The 27,317-nt window shown below is 39.6% G+C and overlaps 2 protein-coding genes across 4 annotated transcripts in view; one reads left to right on the forward strand and one right to left on the reverse strand.

The window, feature by feature from the left end:
* Positions 1-389: 389 nt before the first annotated feature.
* Positions 390-9,647, reverse strand: SSMEM1 (serine rich single-pass membrane protein 1). Of its 3 annotated transcripts, none has more exons than XM_054726393.1 (3): positions 9,448-9,647; positions 2,740-2,794; positions 390-991 (listed from the first exon to the last, which is right to left on the reverse strand). In XM_054726393.1, exons 1-3 carry the CDS (start codon positions 9,532-9,534, stop codon positions 504-506), a joined length of 630 nt encoding a protein of 209 aa, XP_054582368.1. In that variant the 5' UTR covers positions 9,535-9,647; the 3' UTR covers positions 390-503. The 3 variants fall into 3 exon arrangements, with proteins under 3 accessions (XP_054582368.1, XP_054582369.1, XP_008152236.2); XM_054726394.1 differs by lacking the exon at positions 9,448-9,647 and adding an exon at positions 9,332-9,399; XM_008154014.3 differs by lacking the exon at positions 9,448-9,647 and adding an exon at positions 6,619-6,849.
* Positions 9,500-27,317, forward strand: part of TMEM209 (transmembrane protein 209) — a 32,193-nt gene continuing 14,375 nt past the window's right edge. Inside the window, exons 1-8 of the mRNA XM_054726392.1 lie at positions 9,500-9,535; positions 10,465-10,601; positions 10,725-10,783; positions 11,603-11,734; positions 12,217-12,455; positions 14,939-15,137; positions 24,138-24,313; positions 24,943-25,014. Of these exons, the coding sequence (XP_054582367.1) occupies positions 9,533-9,535; positions 10,465-10,601; positions 10,725-10,783; positions 11,603-11,734; positions 12,217-12,455; positions 14,939-15,137; positions 24,138-24,313; positions 24,943-25,014 (1,017 nt within the window). The 5' untranslated portion in view covers positions 9,500-9,532. The remainder of the gene's footprint in view (positions 9,536-10,464; positions 10,602-10,724; positions 10,784-11,602; positions 11,735-12,216; positions 12,456-14,938; positions 15,138-24,137; positions 24,314-24,942; positions 25,015-27,317) is intronic.

The raw sequence follows: 27,317 nt of genomic DNA on the forward strand, positions 1-27,317 counted from the left end.
TTGAATAAAAAAATCATAGTGGATGAAGATCTCTGATGCTCAGTGGTGCCATGAACAAATTCGTTTGTTTTTGGACAAATAATTATTTGAAATTTTACCTCTTGGGTTCCAAGTATTTCTGTTAATGTTTTAATTTTTTTTTAATCCTCACCCAAGGATCTTTTTCCATTGAATTTTTAGAGAGAGTGGAAGAAAGAGGGAAAGACCGATAGAAATATTGATGTGAGAGAAACACATGGATTGGGATTGGTTGCCTCCTGCGTGAGCCAACCAGGGCCCATGCTGGGGAGGAGCCTGCAACCAAAGTACGTGCCCTTGATGGGAATTGAACCCGAGACCCTTTGGTCTGCAGGCTGACGCTCTATCCACTGAGCCAAACCGGGTAGGGCTTTGTTGTTGTTAATAGACTTTATTATAAAAAGCCTCGTCACCTACAGCTCTGGTGATTTTTCATGTTTTATCTCTTTCATTTAGCTTCAAATAAGGTAAGAACTTGATAAAATTCAAAATTTACTGAATTTTGTGTTAATGTCAGGTACAGAATTTTCCTCTTGACTATCTCCCTTCCTTGGGGCTGTTGCTGTTGTGTTCTGAAGGAAATGGCGTGCCAACCATTCGCTGGTTCTCATGGCTTTGCAGTGGAGGCAGGGCCTTTCCCTGACTTGGTAGCTTCCCACACTCTTTTGCCTCTGAACTGTTTTTCTTTTCCCACCGGCTGGTGATGGGTGTTCATTTTCACTCTCCTTCCACGAGGAGGCTCCGGAGTCAGATTCTTCACTGTCGTACTCAGTAGTATCACTGTCAGGTTGGGTCTGGTTCACCTGGCTGAATTGAGAATGGTGCCTAGATCGTCTTCGTTCAAGATAGGCATTTACCAAAGCCACTTCTGAGTCAGTTATAGGAGTAAGCTGGATCTTTGGTTTTTTCATCTTTGGTGAAGAGTCCCAGGCACCATCTTTGTTTTGCCACTTACGGGAAGTATCTTTGCTTGCTAACAATCAATGAAATAAATCAACAAGTTAGGCACATTGTTGGTTACCATACCTTCACATTACCTAAGAGCCCTGATATAAGATCAAGGGAAAAGTCTCTAAACTTTTCTAGAGAAGGACCCTTTCTCCTTTGAAGTCTTAAAGATTCACGTTTATGTGAATGTGATTTGGGTAGCAGGAAACTAAAAAGAATCTTTTTTTTTATACAGTGGTGTACTGGAATTGGCTGGTCAATAACTTAGTTAAGCTTTCAGGAATTTGTGAGATAGTTGTTAAACACAGACATTAGTAAAAATTAGACTATCAAAAATTACCATTACATCAATTTATTACAAATAAACATAATTCTCAAAACATCACTTCCTAATTATTTTATTACATTTTATTATGATGTATGCTCTTGAAGCTATTTGTCTATTGTTGGGTGTGAGAAATACCACATAATTATGTGCTACTGTGCATCTCCTTCCCAGCTCCATGTTCAGTGACATGTTAGTGACTTGAAATCACTTCGGGTAGGATAAAAATCAACAAGAACCAAAAGTCAGGCATTTCTTATGGTTTGTTGACTCTCTAGGTTTAAAGTAATGGAGAACATGGTCCTAACCTAGATTTACTTTAAAAGTATCATGCCTATAGCCACTACATTGTGAATAGCACCTCCAAAAAATGAGGAAATATTCTTCCAGAGTATTCTAAAGCTATTATCCAATTTGCAAAGAAGTCACTCACATCATTGACAACCAAGTTAAGTTCCCAACATACATCTTGTTTCTTTCATATTACTCTTTAGGGAAAGTAACATTCATAATGGAACTACACTTGTTGATCAATTGCAGATATAAGTTGGCTAAGAATGCAAGAGTCTGGTAAAAATCAAGGAAAATATTTTGTGAGAATCAGTGGTCCATGTGGAATTTACCATAAAGAGTATGACATATTTTACTAAAGGATCGATGTACGAAATTCATGCATGGGTCGGGGGGTCCCTCAGCCTAGCCTGCGCCCTCTCTGGCTATCTGGAACCCCTCGCTCCTAACCCCCTCCTGCTTGCTCCTTACCACTTGGCTCACTGCTCCTTAGCACTGCCATGGAGATGTGAGAGGCTCCCGCCACTGCTGCTGTGCTCGCCAACAATGAGCCCAGCTTCTGGCTGAGTGGCACTCCCGCTGTGGGAGCGCACTGACCACCAGGAGGCAGCTCCTGCATTGAGTGTCTGTCCCCTGGTGGTCAGTGCGCATCATAGGAACCGGTTGTTCTGGTCATCCGGTCGTTCGCCCTAATGGTCACTGGGCTTTTATTATATAGATTATTTGTAAATTATGTGGTATACATCCTTTATATCAGTAATTTTTTTAAATGTATACACACATTTTTGGAGAGTCAATTGTTAAACATTTTCCAGCACACCACTGCTTATGGGTTATTGAAAAAAATGTTATTTACAGATCATAATCCTGTAATAACTCTAACCTTAAGTGTATGTAAAAAGGAAGCTGTGTGAAGGGAGAATGCTGAGGAATGAAAAGAAGTTGAGCTTTACCTACCAGTAATTCATAGCCCCTCCTAAGTTAAAGCAGCTAAATTATCCTGCACTAAAGCAAGAAGCTTGTCCAATGAGCTGCCATAGGTCTTGGGGAGGCCCCATAACAAACACTCTTGGCTATTCGCCTCTGTTGCTTGCTTTCCACATGCAGCACATAGTTCTCTCATCAAAGTCCGATACCAAACATGCACCAACTCTCACCTTTACTTACTGAAGAGCTTGTCCCACTATCTTCATTCTTTTTCTTCTCAGACATCTGTTTCAGAAATATAGATTAGTGATAGTGATCTTACATCATACACACCCTCAGATCATCCACACCTTCACAGTCCCAACTAACATGTACAGATGCAAAAGATGGACAGTGAAGAAGGCTGACAGGGAAAAAATAGACTCATCTGGAATGTGGTGTTGAAGGAAAACTCTATGGATACCCTGGACCACCAAAAAGATGAACAAGTGGGTCCTAGAGCAAGTTAAACCTGAAACATTGCTGGAGGCAAAAATAACAAAAGTGAAGCTTTCCTATTTGGGGCACATCATAAGAAGGCAGAGAAAACAGAAGATAGCAGATTCTTCACTAGAAGGGCCAAATATGAGATGTCAACTTCATCAAAGAAGCCATAGGCATGAGTCTACAGAAGTGGAGCAGGGCTGTTGAGGACAAGACATTGTGGACATCACTCATTCATAGTGTCACCAAGAGTTGGAGCCACTCTATGGCACCCACAATAGTCATCATAGTTGGTTGCTTTTCACTTTCACTTCTGCTGCCCATTAGGAAGACCATGCTTTGATAGCAGAATCTACCAAAATGTTTAAATCAAGCAAAAGGAACAAAGACTTGAGGGAAAATAATAATGGTAAGGAGCTATAGGTTATAAAGTTTTTCTGTATTCATATTATAGAGTAATATCATTTAAAAAGATATTTGATAGTACTATAATTAGTTTTTAAATTGATTTAAAAATTTTTAAGCCTCCCTCGAGGATATTTTTTCCATTGACTTTTTTTTATAGAGTGGAAGGGAGGGAGAGAAGGGGGGGTAGAGAGAGAGAAACATCTATGTGAGAGAGCCACATCGTCCAAGGTACATGCCCTTGACCAGGAATCAAACCCGAGGCCTTAGGTCCACAAGCTGAGGCTCTAACACTGAGCAAAACCAGCCAAGACTTTAAATTACTTTTTAAAGGGCATTTTATCAAGTCACATTTCAATAATTCTTTCAGATCTTTACTCAATTCACAGACTTAATATTTCCTAAATCCTTTAGAAATTTTTCTTCAAAATGCAACCATAATATATATTATCTGTGAATATGGCAACCAGAATAAATGGATTTCTCTGAATAGTTCCAATTTCAAATATTTTGCCCAATACTCCATAAATGTATTTGTCCCATTTATCAGATCAGTCTCCCACTTTTTGATGCTGAAGATGATTTTGTCAAATAATACAAATATAAAGCTCTTCCTCCTTCAGAATGTATCAAAAATTTTAGGAATACTCATAACACTTTTGACACATAATAATTCTTCTGGGAACTTTTCACCAGGAAATAAGCCCCCAAAGAGAAAAAGTTTTGTATATAGAAATATTCATCACAGCGTAATTCAGATAATATAAAGTATAAAATTCAAAAATAGACATGGTTAAATAAATGCAGTATAATTATACAATCATATAATATATAGTTGTGCAAATGATTATGGTAAAAGTATGTTATAACATGAGGAAATAAATGTTATAATATTAAGTTAAAAATCAAGATAAAAATTTGTATATACAGTATGATCACAAGTTAGCTAAAAATATGAAAAGAAAAAAGATATTAAAGGATTACAGGAGTGTTAGCAATGGCTAACTTTGAGTGGTGAAAGTATTTTTCCCCTATAATTTTTCAAATTGTCTAAATGAAGAAAAAATGAATTTATGTAAAGTCAAACACTCTTTGGGTTGAAAAGTGCCATACTTGGGTATTCATAATTGCAATCTAAGATCTTTAGCCCATTCCTTTCTCTTTTTTAAAATATATTTTTATTTATTTCAGAGAGGAAGAGATAGAAACATCAATGATGAGAGAGAATCATTGATCAGCTGCCCAAACAAACACTAAGCAAATATATAAGCTAAACACAGCATATATAGTCTCTGAAAGCAAAAGGTAAATGCATCTTAAAAAGTGGCAAATCCAGCCCTGACCGGTGTGGCTCAGTTGGTTTCCTGGTCAAGGCACATACCAGGTTGTGGGCTTGATCCCCAGTCAGGGCACCTATAGTAGGCAACCAAACAGTGTTTCTCATCCTCTCTCTCTCTCTCCAACTAAAAAATAATTTCTTAAAAAGTGGCAAATCCAGAGGAAATCAGTGTGCTTCATGTTTGAGGATAACTACCACCACACTTTTACCATTACTTCAAGGTTTGTAAATAAAGGCTTATAGTTTAGCAGAGAAGGGAATGAAAAATTCCATCCTCCTTAACTAGTCCTCATATGATTCTCAGATTTCAAATCTGGGACCCTTTAGAAGAAGCAGTTCAGCTGAACAAAGTAAAAGATGAAACTTCTAAGATAATTAAGGTTTTAATCAGCACTGAATAAATTTAATTCAACATTTCAACTATGTTTTGAAGCAAACAAATGATATGGCAGGAAACTTGGGTCTACTGTTCCCAAGTTTGTGTGAGATTGGACAAGTCAATTTCTTTGGGTCTTATCAATTTAAAAAAGGATAGATAACTGATATCTAACTTGCTTACAAACAGGAGACTGGACCATATGCAATCTTGAGGTCCTTGAAACTTGGGTCACTATGACTACGACAGAAGCAAGGGAGCAGAAGAACACAGCTTAGGCCTCTTAAGTGGTCTTCATGATGAAATTGCCAGGAATCAATTTCAATTTTTTGTTAATTTTCTAAAGTAGCTTTTCTCGCCAGACCAGACAAATTCAATATACTTAGCTAGGGAGTCTAAGATACGTATAAGCTATCGCTTCTAAATCTCATTTTGGTAAAGTATCTACCTTATGAAGCATTTAAACTTTAGATGAAACTTTTTAGGGGGAAGACATGATGAGGGAAAGAGTCTTTGATTATTATAATGGAATCCAGCTGGCATAGACATAACAAACCTCCTCCTCTCCATCTAGAGCAATATAGCACTCAGTCTAGCTGACCACCGACAGCCCAGGGTTCTGGCTGCAATGCTAAATGATGGTGGTTTGACTAACCATCAACCTGGTATTAATGGCCAGCAAGGATCCCATGTCAGCGACTTACAAGAGCTCGGTTACACTCATTATATGTTGGAACATAACAGTCCTGATAAAGTGAGCTACCTCATTCCTAAGAGGATGGTATTTTTTTCTGCTAGGAGGTGGTCTAGAGTGGCGACTTCAGTTCTGTTTAGTTTCATTTAGTTCTGCAGCTTATTCTATTCTGAGAGTATGTTGCCCCATTCTAAAATCTCCAAAATATTACAACGTATGTCCAATAAATAAAACAACTTTTTTATTTGTGATTGAAATTACCTGGCTACACAAGGAATTTCAAGGTCATTAACTAGTAGGGAAGTTTATCCCAGCATTACACAGCATATGAACAAAGTACAAACCACCTCAATATCTCAAAATTGCAGGTTTGTTATGGTGCAACCACAGACAAAACAAAAGTATGCAATCACTAAGAATTCTGCTGTGTGAATATAATTTGGAGAAGTGTTACAATAGAATATTAAGTTTTAAAAAGCAGGATATGAAAATATATACTGTAACATAATGCCAACCATGTAAAATCAAAGATGGAGAGACACATATTGGTATAGAGAAAAAGAAAATTAGAACATACTCCAAAATGTTAACAATGATTATCTCTAAGAAATACGATTACAGTAGTTTAAATTTTCTTCTTCATCATTTTCTATATTCTTGGATTCTCTAGAATAAGATCGCATTGTTTTTAAAACTAGAAAACAAACTTTAAAAGAATAGTTTCATGAAAGTAAAGTGAATTTATTTTATGAAAAAAAAAAAACACCTAGTGTACAGTAAACATATTATTTAAAATAAAAAGCATATCCTACCCAGATAGAAGCTCGAGAGAAGAACATCAAGACCAATATAATGACAAAATACCAGAAGAGTAAAGTCCCTATTGCCCCACAAGAGTCATCTTGCCGGCACTCATAATCCTGGTTTGGAATGCTAAAAATTAGAGGTCTGGGGGGAGGATCCACCTCCCAAAATAAGGAAAGAAGTTCTCCCATGATGGCTTCTTGCTTCAAAAGTAAAACATGCTCAAAGGGATGAAAATGACTGGAAAGTACCTCACTCCACATGTATGACAACTTCCTTGACACCTATTATGACATACACTTCAGCAACTGTGACAAGAACTGACAAACCCTTCTTAGATTCCTAAATTTTTTTTTGGAGATTTATTTAAATTACTTTTATGAAAGTTTATGATCTTTCCTTATAACTTAATATAGTGTGTTCTGCCTTAATTCCCCCCATCCCTGAAATTTGTATATATAGTAGACCCTTAAGCAACATTGGTTTGAATCACATGGGTCCACTTATTAGATTTTTTTTTTCCCAATAAAAAATAGAAATGTTTTTGATCTGCTTTTGGGAGCCCAAGGATGCACAAAACAGACTGTATGCATTGATCTATACCATTTTTTCTTTTTTTAAAATCTTTTATATATTCCTTTTAATCAAATTTCCCTTTTTTTAATTGTCTAAAGTTTTACATATGTCTCCTTTTTCCCCAATTGACAAGCCCCTCCCCCCAGCCACTATGCCATTGTCTATAGGGGATTGAAGCATTCTCAGATTTCGGTTTTGGACCCAAACCCCTGCAAATACTGAGAGTAGTTAAATTTGGGGGGAGTCAAAAGTTATACTTGAATTTTCTACTGTGAGGAGGTTGGTGCCCCTAACCCCCATTTTGTTCAATGGTCAATACTGTATTTTCTTTCTTTTTTACATTGAATTTAGAGAGAGAGGGAACCATCGATTGACTACTTCCTGCACACTCCCTGCTTGGGATGGAGCCCAAAACCCAGGCATGTGCCCTGACCCGGAATCAAACTGGCTATCTCTTGGTGCATGGGACAACGCCCAGCCAGCGAGCCACACTGGCCAGGGCAGTACTATATTTTCTTTACATACAGTATTTTAATGTCTTTACCTCTTAGTCCCTGAAGTACCCTTTTTTTTTCAGTCTCTTATGATTGTAAATTAGCATACACATTCTAATGTGTTATAGACTGAACTGTGTTCCCCAAAATTCATATGTTGAAGCTTTAATCTTCAATTTGTCTATAATTAGAGACAATGCTTTTAAACAGGTAATTAAGTTTAAATGAGGTCATAAGGGTGGGGCTCTAATCCAATATGACTGGTGACCTTATTAGAAGAGGAAGAGACAGTAAGGATGTTCAAGCACCGGAAAAAAAAAAAAAAAAAAAAAAGGCCAGAGAGAAGGTGTCCATCTGTAAGCCAAAGGAGACAAGCCTTAGGAGAAACCAATTCTGCTGGAATCTTGATCTTAGACTTTCAACCTCCAAAACTGAAAAAAAACTATTTTGTGTAAGCCACCTAGTCTGTAGTGTTTTGTTAAGGCAACCCCAGCAAACCCATGTGTAGTGCCAAGGATAAATCTAATTGGAGTAGTAGTCGTGTTCCTTATTAAGCCTTGAATAAATGCACAGTAATTTATAGATTGCATTAAAAGGGAAACTATCCATGTGTCTGTTGTGAATGACATCAAATGCATACAATTTCTTCTTAGGAAAGAGCCAGACATGGGGTAAGGAGGAACCTGGTATTCTCAATTTGACTGTACCTGGAACCCTTTCACTTTGAACAATTTTCAAGTTAGTTCATCTCTCAATCTAAAACTAGAGCAAAACACCATTGCTATTAAGACCATCTAAAAACTATAAAAATCCCACTCTAAAAAATCTGTTAGATCTTTAAAACCACAGCGTGCCTTCATTCTCTCAGTTTGCAATACCATAAGGAAACTTCATTTTCTTCTATTGGAACATTTTAGGAAAATTTTTGGTCTTTGGGACTTGCATGATCTAACAATTCACTAGCTTGTGATTCGGGGTCTTTTTATTAGGGGCACACTTCTCTGCATCAAGGGCAAGTCCCGATTCTGATAGTTGTCTGCCTGAGGCCTGCTTCGCTTCCTCCAGGCAACTAGTGGGGAGCCCGAACTGGGCCCATCGAGCCTCCTAAGGCACCTGCCCTCCTCCCCCCAGCAGAGCTCCTCCAGGCAGTAACCAGAGCGCGTCTACTTTTACACCCCTGCACGGCTCGGCGACACACTGTAGGCGTCTTTGTTAAATAAAACCGAACAACTCTATGATGAACTTTCCCTCAGGATTAGAAGCTCTTGCAAAGAAAATGCAGGAAATTTAAATATTTTTTTTAAAACCTCAAAACCACTAACAACTTTAACAAAACACATTTGAGTTTTTCTTGTTACTGCTGCACCTTCATCACACGGATATTTAAGAATTAACATGGGGTCAGAACATTTTTTTTTAAAACACGGTTGTGAGAAATGCTGTGTCATTGCTGATGGTCCCTGGACACATTACAACGTACCCTAACCTACAAATTAGCCACTCTACTGAATAAAGTGTTTTAAAATGTGAGTCCATAAATGCCCTAAAGAAGCTAAAATTATATTAATATTCAGGAGTTTAGCTTCTTACAGTTATTAATGAGGGTTCAGAACCTGGTCTGAATCCTCGCAGCTCAGCTTTCTCCCCGCACCTGAGCGCCGGCCACAAATCCGAGAGTGTTTCCCTGGTAACGCATTCAGTCCCCGTCCCTCCCCTCCCCTTCTCTTCTCGCGAGAAGAGATGAACCGTTCTTCCGGTAATGTAGACCTGTAAGCCGGTCTCTTTCGCCTGACCATTGGCTCCGCGCATGTGCAGTAGAGTGGCGCGAGTCAGCGGCTTCCGGCCAGAGATCATGGTGCGTTTTCGGGGTCATTTTTGTGCTTCCTGGACGCAAATTCCACGCGGGCCGTGGGAGTTCAGTGCCCGCAGATCTGCCACGGGCTTAGCCAAAGTGGGGGTCGTGGCCCGGTGTCCCGCCACCCTTAGAGGAACGGAGGAAAGAAGCAATAGGGGTTGCCGAAGTTGGGACTGGGAGAGCCAGGGAAGGAAGCTCGTTGGCCTGGGGAGTTTGGACTCCGGCTGGGTGGCGGGAAGGGCACTGCTCTGTACGCAGGAACGCGACTCCACATAACGAACAAATCTTACACTTGTACGCAAGAGATGAGGTCTAGCAAAACAAAGAAAATGTAAGTCCCAGTGTAGACCAAGACTGAAGGCATACGTCTCCCCACTCGCCCTCAGCTCCCTCACATGAATACTGGCCTTTCTAAAATTAAAACTGAGATCTCCAGCGTGTATCCGTCCGGGTGCAGAGTGAAGAGCATAGGCAGTTAATGGATTCTGCATAAGGCTTTATTTAGGAGTGCCTTTAAGGGCTTATTGCGTAAATGGAGTAGTTTCTCCCAAAACTTTTGAGTTTTTTAAATTAGCCCTCGGGCTAGTCCTTGTGACGTATTTCAAAAACACAATAGAAAGTAATTGCAGACGTGACTACCAACACATAAATTACAAACTAAGACATATTTATTTATCGGAAGCATGAAGTTGTTTTCTTAAGTGACCAGCCACTTCTTTGTTGATTACAATACAGAGCTAATGAGGTTATAATTCAGGGTTCCCTTTTCATAAACTAATACTAAAATGTAAAAAAACTTTGGAAAGACGTTTTAAAGATGAGGAAAAGTATGTGCATTTTTTTACGTACTGTTATAAAGGACAGGAGTGTGGTTTCTTAAACGGAGTCGTTTCTTCCGATTAATTCTTGTGCTTTTTGTTTTTGAATAGATGCAAGGGGAGTCTAACCCTAGTGCTTCCCTTATTGACAGAACCATCAAGATGAGAAAAGAAACAGAAGCTAGGAAGGTGGTTTTAGCCTGGGGACTCCTCAATGTGTCCATGGCTGGAATGATATATACTGAAATGTAAGTTAATTAGGGAAAAAAATTTAAGAGGCCAATGGTTGGTTCCACAGGTGTTTGTGTTTGTTTTTGCTTTGGTGTGTTTTGTATTTTAAAGACATTGAAAAGCCTTTCTAATTTTTTCAGGACTGGAAAATTGATTAGTTCATATTATAATGTGACATACTGGCCTCTCTGGTATATTGGTAAGTCATTAATTTTCACTGTGATTTAGAGTTACTGTCAATGAAAAACTGCACTCAGGTTTAACTCACCTTAGTATCCATGCCTTCATGCAACCAATGTTTGAGTGCCTACTATGTTCCAAACACTGAATGCAGCAGGAAGGGAACAAAGTCCCTGCCCTCGTGGAAGGAACATTCCAGTAGAGGAGACAATCGCATTAAACAATACAATTCTAGATAATAATGAGGTCTGTGAAGAAAAATAGTTTGGGGGTAGTGAGATTTGTATTTGTTACTCTCTCTGAAATGCCTTCCCTACTTCTCTTATTTTTCACCTTTCAAAACCAATCAGATTTCTACAACATTGATGCCTTCCTCAGTCTCCTCGTTTCTTCATCTCCCCGTCTGCTCTTCAGTAGTCTTTGGGTATAGAGTCCTATGGTCATTAAAGGAAATTCCATCATCTAATATACACGTTAATCTAAAGTCTGTGATTAGAAGTGGTGTGGAAAATGGAAGAGCAAGAGTTTTGGAATCTGTATATCTGAGTTAGAATCAATAATTAGCTGTGGGCTCTTGCAAAATCACTTTATTTACAACTGTTGGTTGATCTTTAAAGATGAAAATGTTTATTGTACTAGTTTTAAGGATTAGTGATAATATTTTGAAACTTACTAGTAAGTACCCTACATATAATAGACATTAAGTGGTAACTGATAGGAGGAAAAAGAAGTTTTCAATTTTGTTAATTTCCTAAAGTATAAAGAGTTCTGTTTCCCCTTTTAAATGTTCCACACACACACCCTTTTTTAAAAAAAATTAATTGTTGTTTTCTTACAGAGCTTGCCCTTGCATCTCTCTTCAGCCTAAATGCTTTATTTGATTTTTGGAGATATTTCAAATATACTGTGGCACCAACAAGTCTGGTTGTTAGCCCTGGACAGCAAACACTTTTAGGGTTAAAAACAGCTGGTAAGTGTTTGCATCTTTTGCACAGGTTGGGGAAAGGTTGGCAATAACTCTTTCTCGATTTAATTTTCCCTTTTCCTAGACTCAGCTGGAAGGGGCTTAGGCCATCTGGTTCAACTATATTAAGAAGGTCTAAAATATATTGTCTTAAGACCAGTGACTATTATTCCTATTTGTATAAATTAAATAGAACTAGCAATCAATAGCCTCATGAAAGTTTGTTCTGTTTAATTATAATTAAAATTAAATTACTGATGCTTGCTGCATTGAAGCTAATTTCTTATTTTGAACTCTGGAAATGGTAAACAACTAATTTGTGTCTTTTGGTAATAATACTTTATGTAATTTAACAACCAAGTTCTCTCCTACTTTCCTTTTTTTTGAATAAAAAGATTCAGTTCATTAAATGTTTTCATAGAAATTTTATTTATATATACACACACATTTTATTTATTTGCCATTTTTTATCTATCTATTTCTTCTAGTGGTACAGACTACTCCTCCACATGACCTGGCAGCAACCCAAATTCCTCCCTCTCCACCTTCTTCAATTCAGGGTCAGAGTGTGTTGAGTTATAGCCCATCTCGTTCACCCAGTACCAGCCCCAAGTTCACCACCAGCTGTATAACTGGATACAGCCCTCAGCTACAAGGTCTGTCATCAGGTGGCAGTGGTTCTTACAGCCCAGGAGTGACCTACTCACCTGTCAGTGGTTATAATAAGGTAAAGACTCTTTTCTCTTGGCCAGTCAAGTTATTTTAGAATTTGGAGGTACCTATACAATCTAGTGAGTTGAAATTCCTCATTTCATCAGTGAAGAAATGGAGGAACAGTGCGTAATGGAGTTGCCCAAATTGCCCATTTCAGAGTCAGTAATAAACCTAGATTTCCTAACACCTAGTTAGAAGTTTTTTGTGTGTGTGTTTTTTAAAATATTTTTTTATTGATTTTTAGAGCGAGAGAAAGGGAGAGGGAGAGAGAAGAGAGAAACACCAATGTGCAAGCATATCGATTGAGCCCGAAACCTGGCATGTGCCCTGACCAGAAATCAAACAACTAACGTTTTGGTGCATGGGATGACACTCCAACCAACTGAGCCACCCAGCCAGGGCTATAAAGGATTTTATAGGAAAATGTTTGGTTAAATTTAAATAAAACAGGGACATAAAATTAAAAATTGATAGTATTGTCATTTATGTAAAAAAAATACATTGACATAGCCATATACATTTAAAGATTTGAAAATACATAAAATGTGAAAAGGGATTATATTATCTCTGGGTGGCAAAGTTCTAAGTGTGACTTATTTTTTTCATACTTTTTAGGTTTTTTTAAACATGCATATGTTACTTTAAAAAATAGGCTTTATATTTAGAGCAGTTTTAGGTTCCTAGAAAAATTGAGCGGAAGGTGCAGAGATTTCCCATATGCCCCCTGCACACAGGCACAGCCTTCCCAACTGTCAACATCAGGCACAAGAGTGGTACAGTTGTTACAACTGAAGAACCTACACTGACACAGCATTCTCACCCAGAGTCCATGGTTCACATTAGGGTCCACTCTTGATGGTACACGTTCTATGGGTTTGGTCAAATATATAAGGACGTGTATCCACCATTTTGGTATACAGAGTATTTTTACTGCCTTAAAATCCTCACGCTCCGTGCTCCTCCCCATTCAGTGTCAGCCCTGAACCTTCCTTTCTGTAAGTTAAGGGGAAAGGGTATCATGTCAGCAGCAGTCATCAGCCTACCAATGGGATCTACTGAGTGATGAATGGATCGCTGTTTAAATGCTAAGAGTCACTGGCCTGACCAAACCACAGCATGGCCACCGGGTTCCTGTAGAGATGGCTCTCAGTTTCCAACTTTCCCCAAAACGTTTGCCTCTTGCCTGATGAGGGAGGGAGTTTCTCAAGACCCCTGACTGGAGCCCGTTGAGCTCTCTCCCTGCCTGTATAGCTAGGTGTTATGAAGTGGGGTTAGGGGCCGAGGGCTGTTACTGCCATTTGGAAATACTTGCCTTGCGTAGATCCAGCCTTATTGTTTTTCTGATATCCTAGTGATAGCAGACCCTGCACAAAGTGATATCAGAGTTTATACTGTGAGGAGACAAAATAATGAAAGTGGTTTTACCAAAGATAATGAACTATCACATAATGTTTGCATTTTACCATTGATTTGAGTGCATCCCTAGAAAACTGAATGTAACAAAAACCCAGGACATTTTTGGAAATTGTATGCTCTCTAGCAACTTTGTGTGAATTTTTATATAAGCACTGTTTTATGAGTTATATAAAATGTATAAAAATAGAAAAAAAATCCATATATTCCACTTATTCATCCTTCTCCCAACCCCTGGCAACAGCTGATCTTTTTATTGTCTCCATAGTTTTTTTTGTTCGTTTTTTAGAATCCTCACCTGAGGATATTTTTCCATTGATTTTTAGAGAGAGTGGAATAGAGCGGGAAAGGCAGAGAAAAATATCAACAATGTGAGAGAAACACATCAATTGGTTGCCTCCCACACGAGCCCCAACCGGGGCCTGGGCTAGGGAGGAGTCTGCAACCGAGGTACATGCCTTTGACCGCAATCAAACCCCAGACCCTTCGGTCTGCAGGCCAATTTGATATCCACTGAGCCAAACCAGCTATGGCTGTCTCCATAGTTTTGCCTTTTTCAGAATTCCACATAGTTATCATTGTACTGTATGTAACCTTTTCAGATTGCCTTCTTTCACTTAGTAATATGCATTTAGATTCCTTTATGTCTTTTCATAGCTCCTTTTAGTGCTGAATAATATCCCATTGTCCAGATGTGCCACAGTTTGTCTATTTACCTACTAAAGTAGGTTGCTTCCAAGTTTTGGCAGTTATGAATAAAACTAATATCTGTGTGCAGGTTTTTGTGTGGACATAAGCTTTCAACTCCTTTGGGTAAATACCAGTGAGCACGATTGCTAGATTGTATGATAAGAGTATGTTTAGTTTTATAAGAAACCACCAGACTGTTTTCCAAAGTGGCTGTACCATTTTGCATTCCCACCAGCAATGAATGAGAGTTCCTGTTGCTTCATATCCTGGTCAGCATTTGGTGTTGTCAGTGGTCTGGATTTTATTATTGGTGTATTACTCTTTGAAAGTCAAAAGCCAAGACAAAAGTAAATTTCAATAAAATAAAATAAAGGTTATTTTTATTTTGTACAGTTGGCAAGTTATAGTCCCTCTCCTTCTTCGTACCCTACCACTGTTGGGCCAGTGGAGAGCAGTGGATTGCGATCTCGCTACCGTTCTTCACCCACTGTCTATAACTCCCCTACTGACAAACACGACTACATGACAGACCTACGAACTTTGGATACTTTTCTTAGAAGCGAAGAAGAGAAACAGCATAGAGTTAAGCTGGGTATGTACATACATTTTTAGAACAACATATATATGGTGTCACTTTACTATACATTGTCCTTAATCTATTATTTCCGTTACTTTGATTACCTGTACATAAATGTTTTTTACTTATATACCTTGTGTAGCTTAGGAGAGAAATACATTTTGTTTTTATATTTTATGCAGTTAAGAGTTAAGTTCTAAATTTAAGAAGTAAAATAAAGCTGAACTAACAGAAATCTTGAACCTTTCATCTACATTAAGATTGAAAGCTTTCTTATATAATGTAAGTTATAATTTCTATTTAAAAGTTAAGACTATCAAATGTGTTTGAAGTGGTGGGTATAGCAAAGCTCAGTGATGTGATAGTTGTCTCCTTAGGGAAGGGTGGTGTGGCCTAGAAGGACGAAGGACAGAGCAGGGATTTACGCTGGAAGTGCTGCTGTTTTTCAAAACATTTTAAACTTATCTTTGATTTACCTTGGGAAACAATGTTAGAAAATGTTAATCTATTTGTGGTGGATTTGATTATTACAAAGTCAATTACTTGACACCAGATTAGGTTATTGAGCAGAGTAATGATTTTCCCCCTCAGGAACTTTCACAGAAAGCACATTAGGTGCTAAAGCATGGCCACAATGAGGAAGCCAGTTATTGGACCATGGCTCTTGTGTCACTTTAAATCTCTCCATTGATTTTTAATATAATTTGGCCTGGAATTGCCACAAATGTCAGAGAAACAAATCAATATTATCTTGTTATTTGTCAATGTGTGCTATTTCTTTTAAATTTTGAAATATTTCAAGAATACTGAAAACTACAGGATAAAGTACATAGAACAATCTATTAACCCTCTACATAACTTTGTCATAGCCAGAGTTTTTCTGACTTCCATTTTTATTTCTTTGACATAAAGGAGTTGTTTGGAAATATTGTTATTATTGATTACTGTTGCTTTTAATTTCCAAATATATGAAATGAAAGGCTTGTTTATCTTTTTTCTATTCTCTAAGTTGATTGTACTGTGGTTAGAGATTCTGGTCTGTACCCTATTGATTTTTTGGTATTTTTTTCAGACTTGCTTTTAGGCCTGCTGTGTGATTACTTTTTATAAATGGTTCTTGTTATATTGAAAAAAAAATGCATAGTCTCAAATATTGGACTCCATATTTGTTCATTTAGTAAGCTTTTTGGTGGTGTTCCTTAGTTCTTTATTAATTTTTCTCTGCTTGATCTATTAGTCACTAAGGAAGTGTGTTAAAAACTCTCATTGATTGTCTTCCAGTAAATATCTCCTCGTAATTGTGTCAAATTTGCTAAGTATCTATGAGATTGTTAAGTGCATGTAAATTCAGAATTGTTAATATCTTTCTGGTCAATTACTCCTTTTATCACTTAGGCTTTTTGCCTTTAAGAATATTTTGTCTGACATTAACACAGCTGTACTGTTTTCATTTGGTTAGCATTTGCTGGGTACATTTATGTTTATCCCTATACTTTTAACACTTCTGTGCCCATAGATTTTAGTTAAGTATTTTGTACAAATTAATTTGTAAATAATAAGTATTTGGGGGGGAGCTACTTTGAGACTATACAAATATCCTCTTTCTCATCAATTTTGACTTTCTAGTTTTAACATCCTTTTGAGATTATTTTCAAAATTAATAATTACTGTTTGTTGTCATGGCTTTCTAATTCTGTCATTCTTTTAACATTTATACCTTATTTGTTTAAACTTTTCTTGTGATAAGATATACTTGAGATTTATCATTTTAACCATTTTTTAATTGAATTTATTGGGGTGACATTGGTTAATAAAACTATATAGGTTACAGCCCAGGCCCAGTGGCTCAATTGGTTGGAGCATCGTGTATACAAAAGGTTGTGAGTTCAATCCCCAGTCAGCACGTATGGGAGGTAGCAGATCAGTGTTTTTTCTCTCTCCTGTCCTCTCTCACTAAAAAAATAAAACCATCGGGTAAGGCTTAAAAAAGAATTACATAGGTTTCAGGTGTACAATTCTATAATACATCAACTGTATATTGTATTGTGTATTCATCACCCCAAGTCAAGGTTCCTTCCATCATCACATTTTGACCATTTTTAAGTGTATAATTCAGTGGTATTAAGTACATTCACATTGTTGGGCAACCACCTTTCATATTTATTTATTGGCATTGTACTCTAAGATGAATCTTTTTCTTCTTCTCAATTATGTCATTTATTTTAATGGTTATATTGTCTCAGATTTGGCAAGTGGGCCTCTAACTTCAGTGTTCTTTAGACATGACATTATTCATTCTTGAGCACTTTTTTTTTTTAACTTTTGCGGACCACAAGATATTTCAGACTCCTTTTGTATTTTTCTTATTACCTAGCTCTGGAGTCAGTCTGTTTCTTAAGAGGCCATAATTGTTTTTAGTGAAAAATAATATTTAGAAATTAATATTTGGGTATTGGATATGCCATGTTAATGGGGTGTCATTACTCTAGGTCCTCTCAACAGACAGTTAGGAAATATATCTATACTAGAGACCCGATGTACGAAATTCGTGCGGGGGGAGAGCCCCTCTCAGTCCGGCCTGCGCCCTCTCGCAATCCCCTCGCTCCTAACCACACGCCTGCTAGCTCCTTACCGCTTGGCTCGCCACTTTACTCGCCAGCCGTGAGCTCTGCTTCTGGCTGACCGGCACTCCCCCTATGGGAGCACACTGACCACCAGGAGCAGCTCCTGCATTAACCTTTTTCCCCCTGGTGGTCAGTGCGCATCATAGCGATCGGTTGTTCTGGTTGTTCCACCATAAGGGTCGCTGGACTTTTATTATATAGGTATGTACATGCACATACACATCTATATGTATTTCTACATCCATCCATCTATATTAATCCATCAGTTGATTCTTCAATAACATGGGTTTGAACTACATGAGTCCATTAACAAGTGTTTTGTTTTGTTTTGTTTTTTCAATAAATATGTACAGTACTGTAAATACATTTTCTCATATGATTTTCTTTTTTTAAATATTTTTATTGATTTCAGAGAAGGAGAGGGAGAGATAAAAACATCAATGATGAGAGACAGTCACTGATTGGCTGCTTCTTGCACACCCCCTACTGGGGATCGAGCCTGCAACCCAAGCATGTGCCTTTGAACAGAATTGAACCTGGGAACCTTCAGTCCACAGACTGATGCACTATCCACTGAGCTAGGGCTCTTATGATTTTCTTAATAGCATTTTCTTTTCTCTGGTTTACTTTGTTGTAAGAATACACTATATAATACATATAACACAGAATATGTGTTAATTGACTGTTTATGTTATGGGTAAAGCTTCCGGTCAACAGGAGACTATTAGTAGTTAAGTTTTGGCAGAGTCAAAAGTTATACATAGATTTTTGACTAGAGGGGTGGGATAGGTCCCCTTAACCCCCACATTGTTCAAGGGTCAACTGTATTAAAAAGCTGGAGTTCATACTAATACTTCCAATTCCAATCCAGCCATACTGGGTTTATTCTAGCCTCTTCTCTCTTTCTGTATTTGTAACTTCTTTCTCCAGTAGTGAGAAACCAGGCACTCATGTACTCTTTCTCACATATACACTTTTTTGCTAAAGAGCCACTTCATCCCTAAATAGTTCACATGCATCTCCTGAGAACAAGGACATTTTCCTTTATATCTTAAGTATTTTCAATATGATTATCATACTAAAGATACTACCATTATTTATATTTACATTTCGTACACAGTAATGACCTTTGTAGCTTTTTTTCTCCCCTATTACTAATCTAATTAAGGTTCATGTATTGCATTTAGTTGTCATGCTTCTTTTTGTCTTCTTTAATCTAGAACACGTGTTTTTGCGTCCTTTATGACATTTACATTTTGAAGAGGTCAGGCTAGTTGTATTGCACAATTGGATTTATGTGATCATTTTCTCATTAGATTTAGTTTAAATATTTTTTATCAAGAATACAACTTAGGTGGTGATGTGTTCCTTTTAGTGTATGACATCAGGAGACACATGATATCTTCTTGTTCCTTTATTGATAATGTTAAATTGGATCATTGGCCAAGGTGATGGCAACCTGATTTCTCCATAATAGCTTTTCCCTTTTGTAATCCTCCTATATAATAAAAGGGTAATATGCAAATAGACTGAACGGCAGAACAACCAACCAAAGCGTAATATGCTAATGATATGCTAAGGCTGCTCAACTGCTCGCTATGATGTGCACTGACCACCAGAGGGCAGATGACCGGTAGGTTAGCTTGCTGCTAGGGTCCCACTGATTGGGACTGAGCTAGATGGGCCGGACACGCCCTGGAGCCCTCCCGTGGTCCCTTCCCATCCCGATTGTGCACCAGTGGGTCCCTCAGCCTGGCCTGCACCCTCTCACAACCCCAGACCCCTCAGTGGATGTCAGAGAGCCGGTTTCAGCCCAGTCCCGCAGGCCACTCCCCTTGGGAGGGCACCAGATGCAGGGCTCTTGGCTGGTGAGCCTCTCCAGATAGGGACTGATTGGGCATGAGCCTGTGGCAGGCACAGTGGGGCCGGGATGAGGGGGAGCAGCAGGTAGGAGCTGCAGGCAGTGTTGGACTACGGGTTTCGGCCTGATCCCTGCAGGCCACCCAGAGGGACCCCACCCATGCACGGATTTGTGCACTGGGCCTCTAGTTAATAAATAATCTGTAGTGTGATTCTTTGAGACTGTGAATATACTGTTCCCCCTACAGCCTTTCAACAAATGGTTTTAGCTAGCATCCATTGATTGTCATTTCCCAGTAAGTTAATACAGTGGTAGTTTCACAATGGAGACTTTCTAATACTTTCATTTCTTCTACATTTAGTCGTTTAGCATTCTTCTGTAAAGAACTTTCTGTTTGCTGAAACCGGTTTGGCTCAGTGGATAGAGCGTCAGCCTGCGGACTGAAGGGTCCCGGGTTCGATTCCGGTCAAGGGCATGTATGTTGGTTGCTGGCACATCCCCAGTAGGGGGTGTGCAAGAGGCAGCTGATCGATGTTTCTCTCTCATCGATGTTTCTAGCTCTCTATCTCTCTCCCTTCCTCTCTGTAAAAAATCAATTAAATATTTTTTTTAAAAAAAAGAACTTTCTGTTTACCCCTCACCCCACAGTTTGTTCATTTTAGCCAGTTGGGACTCATGGTTGGTTCTTTCTTTAGCAATGTCTAAACTGCTTTTTAATTAACTGATTTTTTAATTCGTATTTTTTCAGTTTTATTTGGCTTTCTTTTAAATATGCCTGATTTATTTTAGAGTATCTTGTTTTGTTTCTGTCTTCAATTCCTCTTCCTATCTCAGTCATTTTAAACATACTTTAACAAAGCCTCTGTCCAATAGTTCAGTTATGTGATGTTCGTGGAGGTGAAATACTAAACATTTTTTTATCTTGTGGAGTCATGCTTTGAGCTTGTTTCCTTGTGATTTATCTGGTTTTTCTCTTGTGTTTTTGGTAGGCTCATCTTCAGTAGAGTTTTATCTGTGCTTTTTCTATCCTGGGCGGGCTGGATGTAAGCCTTGTTTTCTCCTAGAAGTTTGTATATTATTCTGCCAGGTCCCTAAGGAATATCATTAACTTTGAACTAACTTAAGTAATGTCTAGGCTTAAAGGATTAATCTCCCAACAGCCTAAGACACACAAGCTTCCTTGTTATCTCCTGGTGCCCAGTGGTCAGATTATTTTCTTATCCACTGAGAATGTGGCCTTTGAGGTTCCTGGCCCTATGCCAGGTACAAGGGATAGGTTGGAGAAAGGTCTCAATCCAACTCTTTACATCTTTGAGGCCTACATCTTTATTTCCTACATCTTCATTTCCAGTTCCCATTTGGCCACTGAAATCCAAGCTGATAGATTTCCTAAAACCTACAAAATTCTTCAGAGCAGCCACAGTATCAGCTTACACACAGGCCACTCTGATTTTCAATTCCCTCTTCATTTCTAGCCACTGGCCATTCCTCTTAACTTTTTGCAAGCTCCATTATCCGTTGAAATGAAGTGTTTTATTTTAATAAACATTTATATATATACTAGGGGCCCAGTGCATGAATTGGTGCACCTTGAAAGGAACTGTGGGCCGTGAGGCTGCAGTGGGCACAGGGGGGGGTCTCGGCCCATCCTCCACACCCCCGCCCAGCCCCTCCCGCCATGGCCTCCTGGTCCCCCAACTGTCCTCTCCTGCAGGCCTGGTCCCCCCCAACTGCCCTCCCCTGCTGGCCTGGTCCCCCCACAACTGCCCTCCCCTGTAGGCCTGGTCCCCCCCCAACTGCCCTCCTCTACTGGCCCAGTCACCCCTAACTGCCCTCCCTGCTGGCCCAATCGCCCACAACTGTCCTCCCTGCAGGCCTGGTTCCCCCCAACTGCCCTCACCTGCAGGCCTGGGTCCCCCCCAACTGTCCTCCACTGCAGGCCTGGTCCCCCTCCAACTGCCCTCCACTTCAGGTCTGGTCCCCCCCAACTGCTCTCCCCTTCAAGCCTGCAAACCGCCCCCCAATTTCCCTCCCCTGCTGACCTGGTCTCCCCCAACTGCTCTCCTCTGCCATCCCGATCACCCCTAACTGCCCTCCCTGCTTGCCTGGTCCCCCCCAAATGCCCTCCCCTGCAGGCCTGGGTCCCCCCCAACTGCCCTCCCTTGCTGGTCTGGTCTCCCCCAACTGCCCTCCTCTGCTGGCCTGGTCACCCCTAACTTCCTACAACTGCCCTCCCCTGCAGGCCATCTTGTTGCGGCCATCTCTGCCCTCAAGAAGCTCACATTCTATTTGGAAAGAGTTAAACCATGACCCAGTGTTGCTTGGTTGGTTGGAGTGTTGTCCCATGGGGGCAGGCATCTTTGACCACATGGGGATGGCCATCTTGTGTCTTGGAGTGATGGTCAATTTGCATATTACTCTTTTATTAGGACTAGAGACCTGATGCATGAAAATCGTGCACTCTGGGGAGGAGAGGGGATCAGCCCAGATTGCAAGAGGGCACAGGCCAGGCCAAGGGACCCTACCAATGCATGATCGGGGATTGGGGCCAGGGAGGGATGTGGGAGGTTGGCCAGCTGGGGAGGTACCGTGGGAGGGCTCCAGGGCGTGTCTGGCCTATCTTGCTCAGTCCCGATCGGCCAGACCCCAGCAGCAAGCTAACCTACTGGTTGGAGCGTCTGCCCCCTGGTGGTCAGTGCATGTCATAGCAAGCAGTTGAGAGGCCTTAGCATATCATTAGCATATTATGATTTGATTGTTTGAATGGCCAACTGAACGACCGGACACTTAGCATATTAGGCTTTTATTATCCTATACTAGAGGCCCGGTGCACGAAATTCGTGCACAGCAGGGGGGGCAGGGATGTCCCTCAGCCCAGCCTGCACCCTCTCCAATCTGGGACTCCTTGAGGGATGTTCGACTGCCACCAGGATCAGGCCTAAACGGGCAGTTGGACATCCCCCTCACAATCCAGAACTGCTGGCTCCCAACCGCTCACCTGCTGGCCTGCCTGATTGCCCCTAACTGCTTCTGTCTTCCAGCCTGATCACCCTCTAACCACTCCCCTGCCAGCCTGATTGATGCCTAACTGCTCCCCTGCTGGCCCGATTGCCCCTAACTGCCCACCCCTGCCGGCCTGGTCACCCTCAACTGCCCTCCCCTGCAGGCCCAGTCACCCCCAATTGCCCTCCCCTGCAGGCCTGGTCCCCTCCAACTGCCCTCCCCTGCAGGTCTGATCACCCACAACTGCCCTCCCCTGCAGGCCATCTTGTGGCAGCCATCTTGTGTCCACATGGGAGCAGCCATCTTTGACCACGTGGGGGCGGCCATATTGTGTGTTGGAGTGAAGGTCAATTTGCATATTGCTCTTCTATTAGATAGGATAATAAAAGGGTAATATGCAAATTGTCCACTCAACTGAGAGCTTGACCAGAGTTTGACCAGGGGACGGGACCGGCCGGCCAACTACCCGAGGCCCATCCCTGCAGCCGGCCCGGTCCAATCGGCCCCGATCGGGGCGGGCCGGCTGGACCGCACCTGTGCACAAATTCGTGCACCGGGCCTCTAGTATAGGATAATTACCTTTCACAACTTGCTGTTTATTCAAATACTGTGCTAGGTGCTAGGGGAAAAAATATTATCTGCCCTCAAGAAGCTCACATTCTATTTGGAAAGAGTTAAACCACGGCTCAGTGTTGCTTGGTTGGTTGGAGTGTTGTCCCATACACTGGAGGGTCTCGGATTCGATTCCTGGTCAGGGCATGTGCCCAGGTTTCAGGTTTGATCACTGGTTGGGGCATGTGCGGGAGTCAACCAATCCGTTTCACTGTCATGTGGATCTTTCCCTCTCTCTCTCTCCCCCTCTTCCTTCCTCTCTCTCTCAAATCAATTTTTTAAAAAAGCATGTCCTCAGGTAAGGATTTAAAAAAGAAAGATAATTGACTTTAATGTATAATTACTCCCATAATTATAGGATTAAGTCCCTAAATATAACTATTTACATTTCCTAGAAGTAAATTATTCAGAAATGTGATCATCAGTCTCTTTTATTACAACACAGGAATTACAACAGGATATGAGTAGACACAGTATAGTGCAGGGAAGAGTGAGTGTAGTTGCTAGCCCAAAGAGTTGTTTATTAATAGAAGGCTATAGTTATCCCATTCAGAAAGATTTAAGCAAGAACTTCCTTAGCCTATTTCCTGAATAAATCTTTTTGTTTTTGAATCATTTGAAAGTCTTAGAGAATAAAACAAGCTTAATTTTACAACCAAACAAACCACTTTCCACCATTTATGATTATGGCTTTTAAATTAATACTGTTCAGAAATGACCTTGTTAACTTTTAGCATAAGTAGTCCATGTTCTCTAAAGAAAAAATAATGTTAAGGAGGAGAAAAAAGAGAAGCACCTTGAGGTGTCTTCCTTGGTTGCCATTGCCTCTGTGCCTAGATACCCTGTGCTCATATACTAACTCTAGATGTCAAAGTGCCTACAACACACTGATACTCTTTGAATTAATCATTGTAGGGAGCCCAGATTCTACCTCGCCTTCCACCAGTCCTACTTTCTGGAACTACAATCGTTCTATGGGAGATTATGTACAAACTCTAAAGAAGTTTCAATATCAGCTTGCCTGTAGGTCCCAGGCTCCATGCGCTAACAAAGATGAAGCCGATCTCAGTTCTAAACAAGCTGCAGAGGAGGTAAATGGAAAATAAAAATGACTTAATATTTATGATTTACAGATTATTAGAAAGTCATCTTTTTTACTTCTGGAACTTTTTTTGTCCCTGTAACCTCCACTTTTACTGGCTGACAACATAAATCTGGCACATTAAAGAGTGGAGAGGCTCCTGTCTAACTCTGTACCTAAAATGGAATTATACTGCATGTTTTACTCTTTATGACACATAGTTGTCCTTAGTATCCTGCCTAAGACATTTTTCTGCATTCATTTATAAAAAGGTATCTCAAGTATCAATTTCTATTTAACATAAACAGAACTCTTGCTTTTAAAATATATTTAGATTAGAACATTTGACAGTCTAACTTCATCAGTTTAATACCAAATACAGGATTTTTATTTTGTTCTTAAAAGCAAGAAGAATTTTTTTTAATCATACCGACATAAGGAATTTTAAAGATATGTCTGCATGAATAGCAACAAATGTGTAATTAAAAAATTATTACATATTAGATCATTATTGACATGTGTGAAGTTTTTTTCCCCCAAAGTATTCCAAATATTTTTGAGGTTGCGGAAAAGAATAACTGATTTCTGGCGAAATTTTTTTTCCTCACTGATTGTTCATTTTAAACATGTTTTTAATAGGTTTGGGCAAGAGTGAGTATGAATAGACAACTTCTTGACCATATGGATTCATGGACAGCTAAGTTCAGAAATGTAAGTTTGACATTATTCTTTGGACATGATTAGTGCCTCTTAATATGCAAAGTATGTTATTAGAATATCAATCAGAGATGTTAATTGTTAATTAGATATCAGAATTAGTAAAAGTGCAATATGGGATGGAACATATATAAGGATAAACATGACATTTACCTTAATGGTGTCCTTTGTGTGTGTGTGTGTGTGGTGTGTCCATTTTTAAGGGATTTTTTTTACCCCCTCTATGTTAAATAGATAAAGGAACAATATGACCTTCTTCCCTTTTCCAACATCTCAATTTTATTTTTCAAAGAGCTTTTTTGTCAGAGCCTGTTGTGTGTCTAGAAATGTGTGGGAAACAAAATGAGGTTCTTGTGCAAGGCTCAGTTGGTTGGAGTATTGTTGTGTATACCAAAAAATTTCAAGTTCAGTTCCCAGTCAGTTTACAGGCCTGGGTTGCAGGCTTGATCTCCAGTGGGGAGCATGTGGGAGGCAGCTGATCCCTGAATATATATCAGGTTCTTCGATTTCTTAAAGAAGAACCCTCTTTGTTTTGGGCCTGGAGGTTGGGAAGGCCAATTCTTCTATGTACAGAATGCGTTAATTCCTTTCTTTCAACCCCTGCCTCTTTTTCTTGCCTCTGTAGTACCTGTATGTCCCAAGTTCTGCTGGGCACATTGGCCCCTCCTCCACTGCAGGTGTCCACATAGATTCTGTAGAGGCCACCACTTCTTCCCCTGTTTCATATTGCAACAGTTACTCATCTGCAGCTCTTCATTTCTAGAAATACGTTGAAATCACTTCCACTCCTTTTGCATTCTTTTATCATAATTTAAATAGGGTATCAAGAGGGAGTGATGAAAAATAGCAGCCTACTTTCTTGAACCAGAAGTCTGGATGGCTTTTTTTTTTTTTTTTTTTTACATTTTTATTGATTTCAGAGAGGAAGGGAAAAGGAGAGAGAGATAGAAACATCAATGATGAGACAGAGCCATCAATTGGCTGCCTCCTGTACCCCCTCCAGACTTGTGCCCTGATTGGAATCGAACCCAGGACCCTTCAGTCCGCAGGCTGACGCTCTATCCACTGAGCCAAATCAGCTAGGGCTGGATGACTTTTTAAAAATAAAAATTTTTGCCCTGTCCTGTGTCCTCTGTGGTTAGAGTAACGGTCCACACACCACAGAGTCATGGGTTTGATTCCTAGTCAAGGGCACTTCGACCCCTGGCCCCTGTTGTGGCAAGTGTGGGAGGCAACCAGTTGATGTGTCTGTCTCACCACTCTCTCTCTCTCTGTCTCTCTCTCTCTCTCCCTCTCTCTCTCTCTCTCTCTCTCTCTTTCAATCCTCCTTCCCTTTCTCCTTTCCAGTCTCTCTAAAATTCAATGGGAAAAATATCCTTGGGTGAAAATCAACAAAAAATGAAATACAATTAAATTAAAATAGATAAATAAAAATTCTTGAGCCCAACCCTAGAAGTACTCAATCAGACTTTCTGGAAATGGGGCCTAGATCTCTCTCCTGAACCCCTTAGATCAGTTTGTTTCAGCGAAAGAGTAGCTGACAACGTAGAATGTGTTGAAATAAATGATGTAAGTGTGAATGAGTGAAATGATATCTTCGAATTGTACTCTCTCTTATTTCCACACATAGGCTTGTCTAAAATGCCAATATAAAGGCTTGGTTGAGAGTATTAGCTTAGAAGAAATATAAGCACAATCCCTTATCTGAATTCCTTAGACTACCAGTGTTCTGAAATTTAGAATTTGGGGGATTTTTTTTTTTTTTTTTTTTTTTTAAGGAATAGTAGACATTTATTTGACCTGAAACTTTTTTCATCCTTTAATTTTATGTTTAAACAGAAGCATGGAAACAAATGGTGGAAGCTTCTAAAAACATACACACACACAAAAAAAGAAACAACACGAATAAACCAGATGAGCCGTTTCCTTAGACAGTCTTTTCATTTCCCAGAATTAGTTTGATAGTAGCCGAACATAGTGGCATTTGAAATTCCTAGTCCTAAAGTCATATGGTAATATTCACAAGCCAGTTTCAAATATAATACATTTGTTTTCTACGTGGTTAGGGAATTGGGTGAGCCTGCTGAGTTAATCCTTTTAGCTTAGTATAATAAGCATAGAAAGAAACATTTAAGAAAAACTTAACATACAACTGGAAGTTTCATACATTCTTCAAAAAAAAACAACAACACAGGCATATGTGATTTAAGATTATAACTTAATCAACTTACACTCTAGTAGCATATTTACTTAACTCTGGACTTCAGGTAGCTGTTACTTCCATTCTCTTTCACTAT

Source organism: Eptesicus fuscus, chromosome 14 (assembly GCF_027574615.1).
Source record: "Eptesicus fuscus isolate TK198812 chromosome 14, DD_ASM_mEF_20220401, whole genome shotgun sequence".
In the NCBI taxonomy this organism is placed as follows: Eukaryota; Metazoa; Chordata; class Mammalia; order Chiroptera; family Vespertilionidae; genus Eptesicus; species Eptesicus fuscus.

Coding starts and splice junctions, on each gene's coding strand:
- SSMEM1 (XM_008154014.3), bottom strand. CDS start 6,801: ATGGGAGAACTTCTTTCCTTATTTTGGGAGGTGGATCCTCCCCCCAGA. Junction 2,795..6,618: donor TCTCTCGAGCTTCTATCTGG/GTAGGATATGCT, acceptor TTTCTGAAACAG/ATGTCTGAGAAGAAAAAGAA. Junction 992..2,739: donor AAGCTCTTCAGTAAGTAAAG/GTGAGAGTTGGT, acceptor ATTGATTGTTAG/CAAGCAAAGATACTTCCCGT.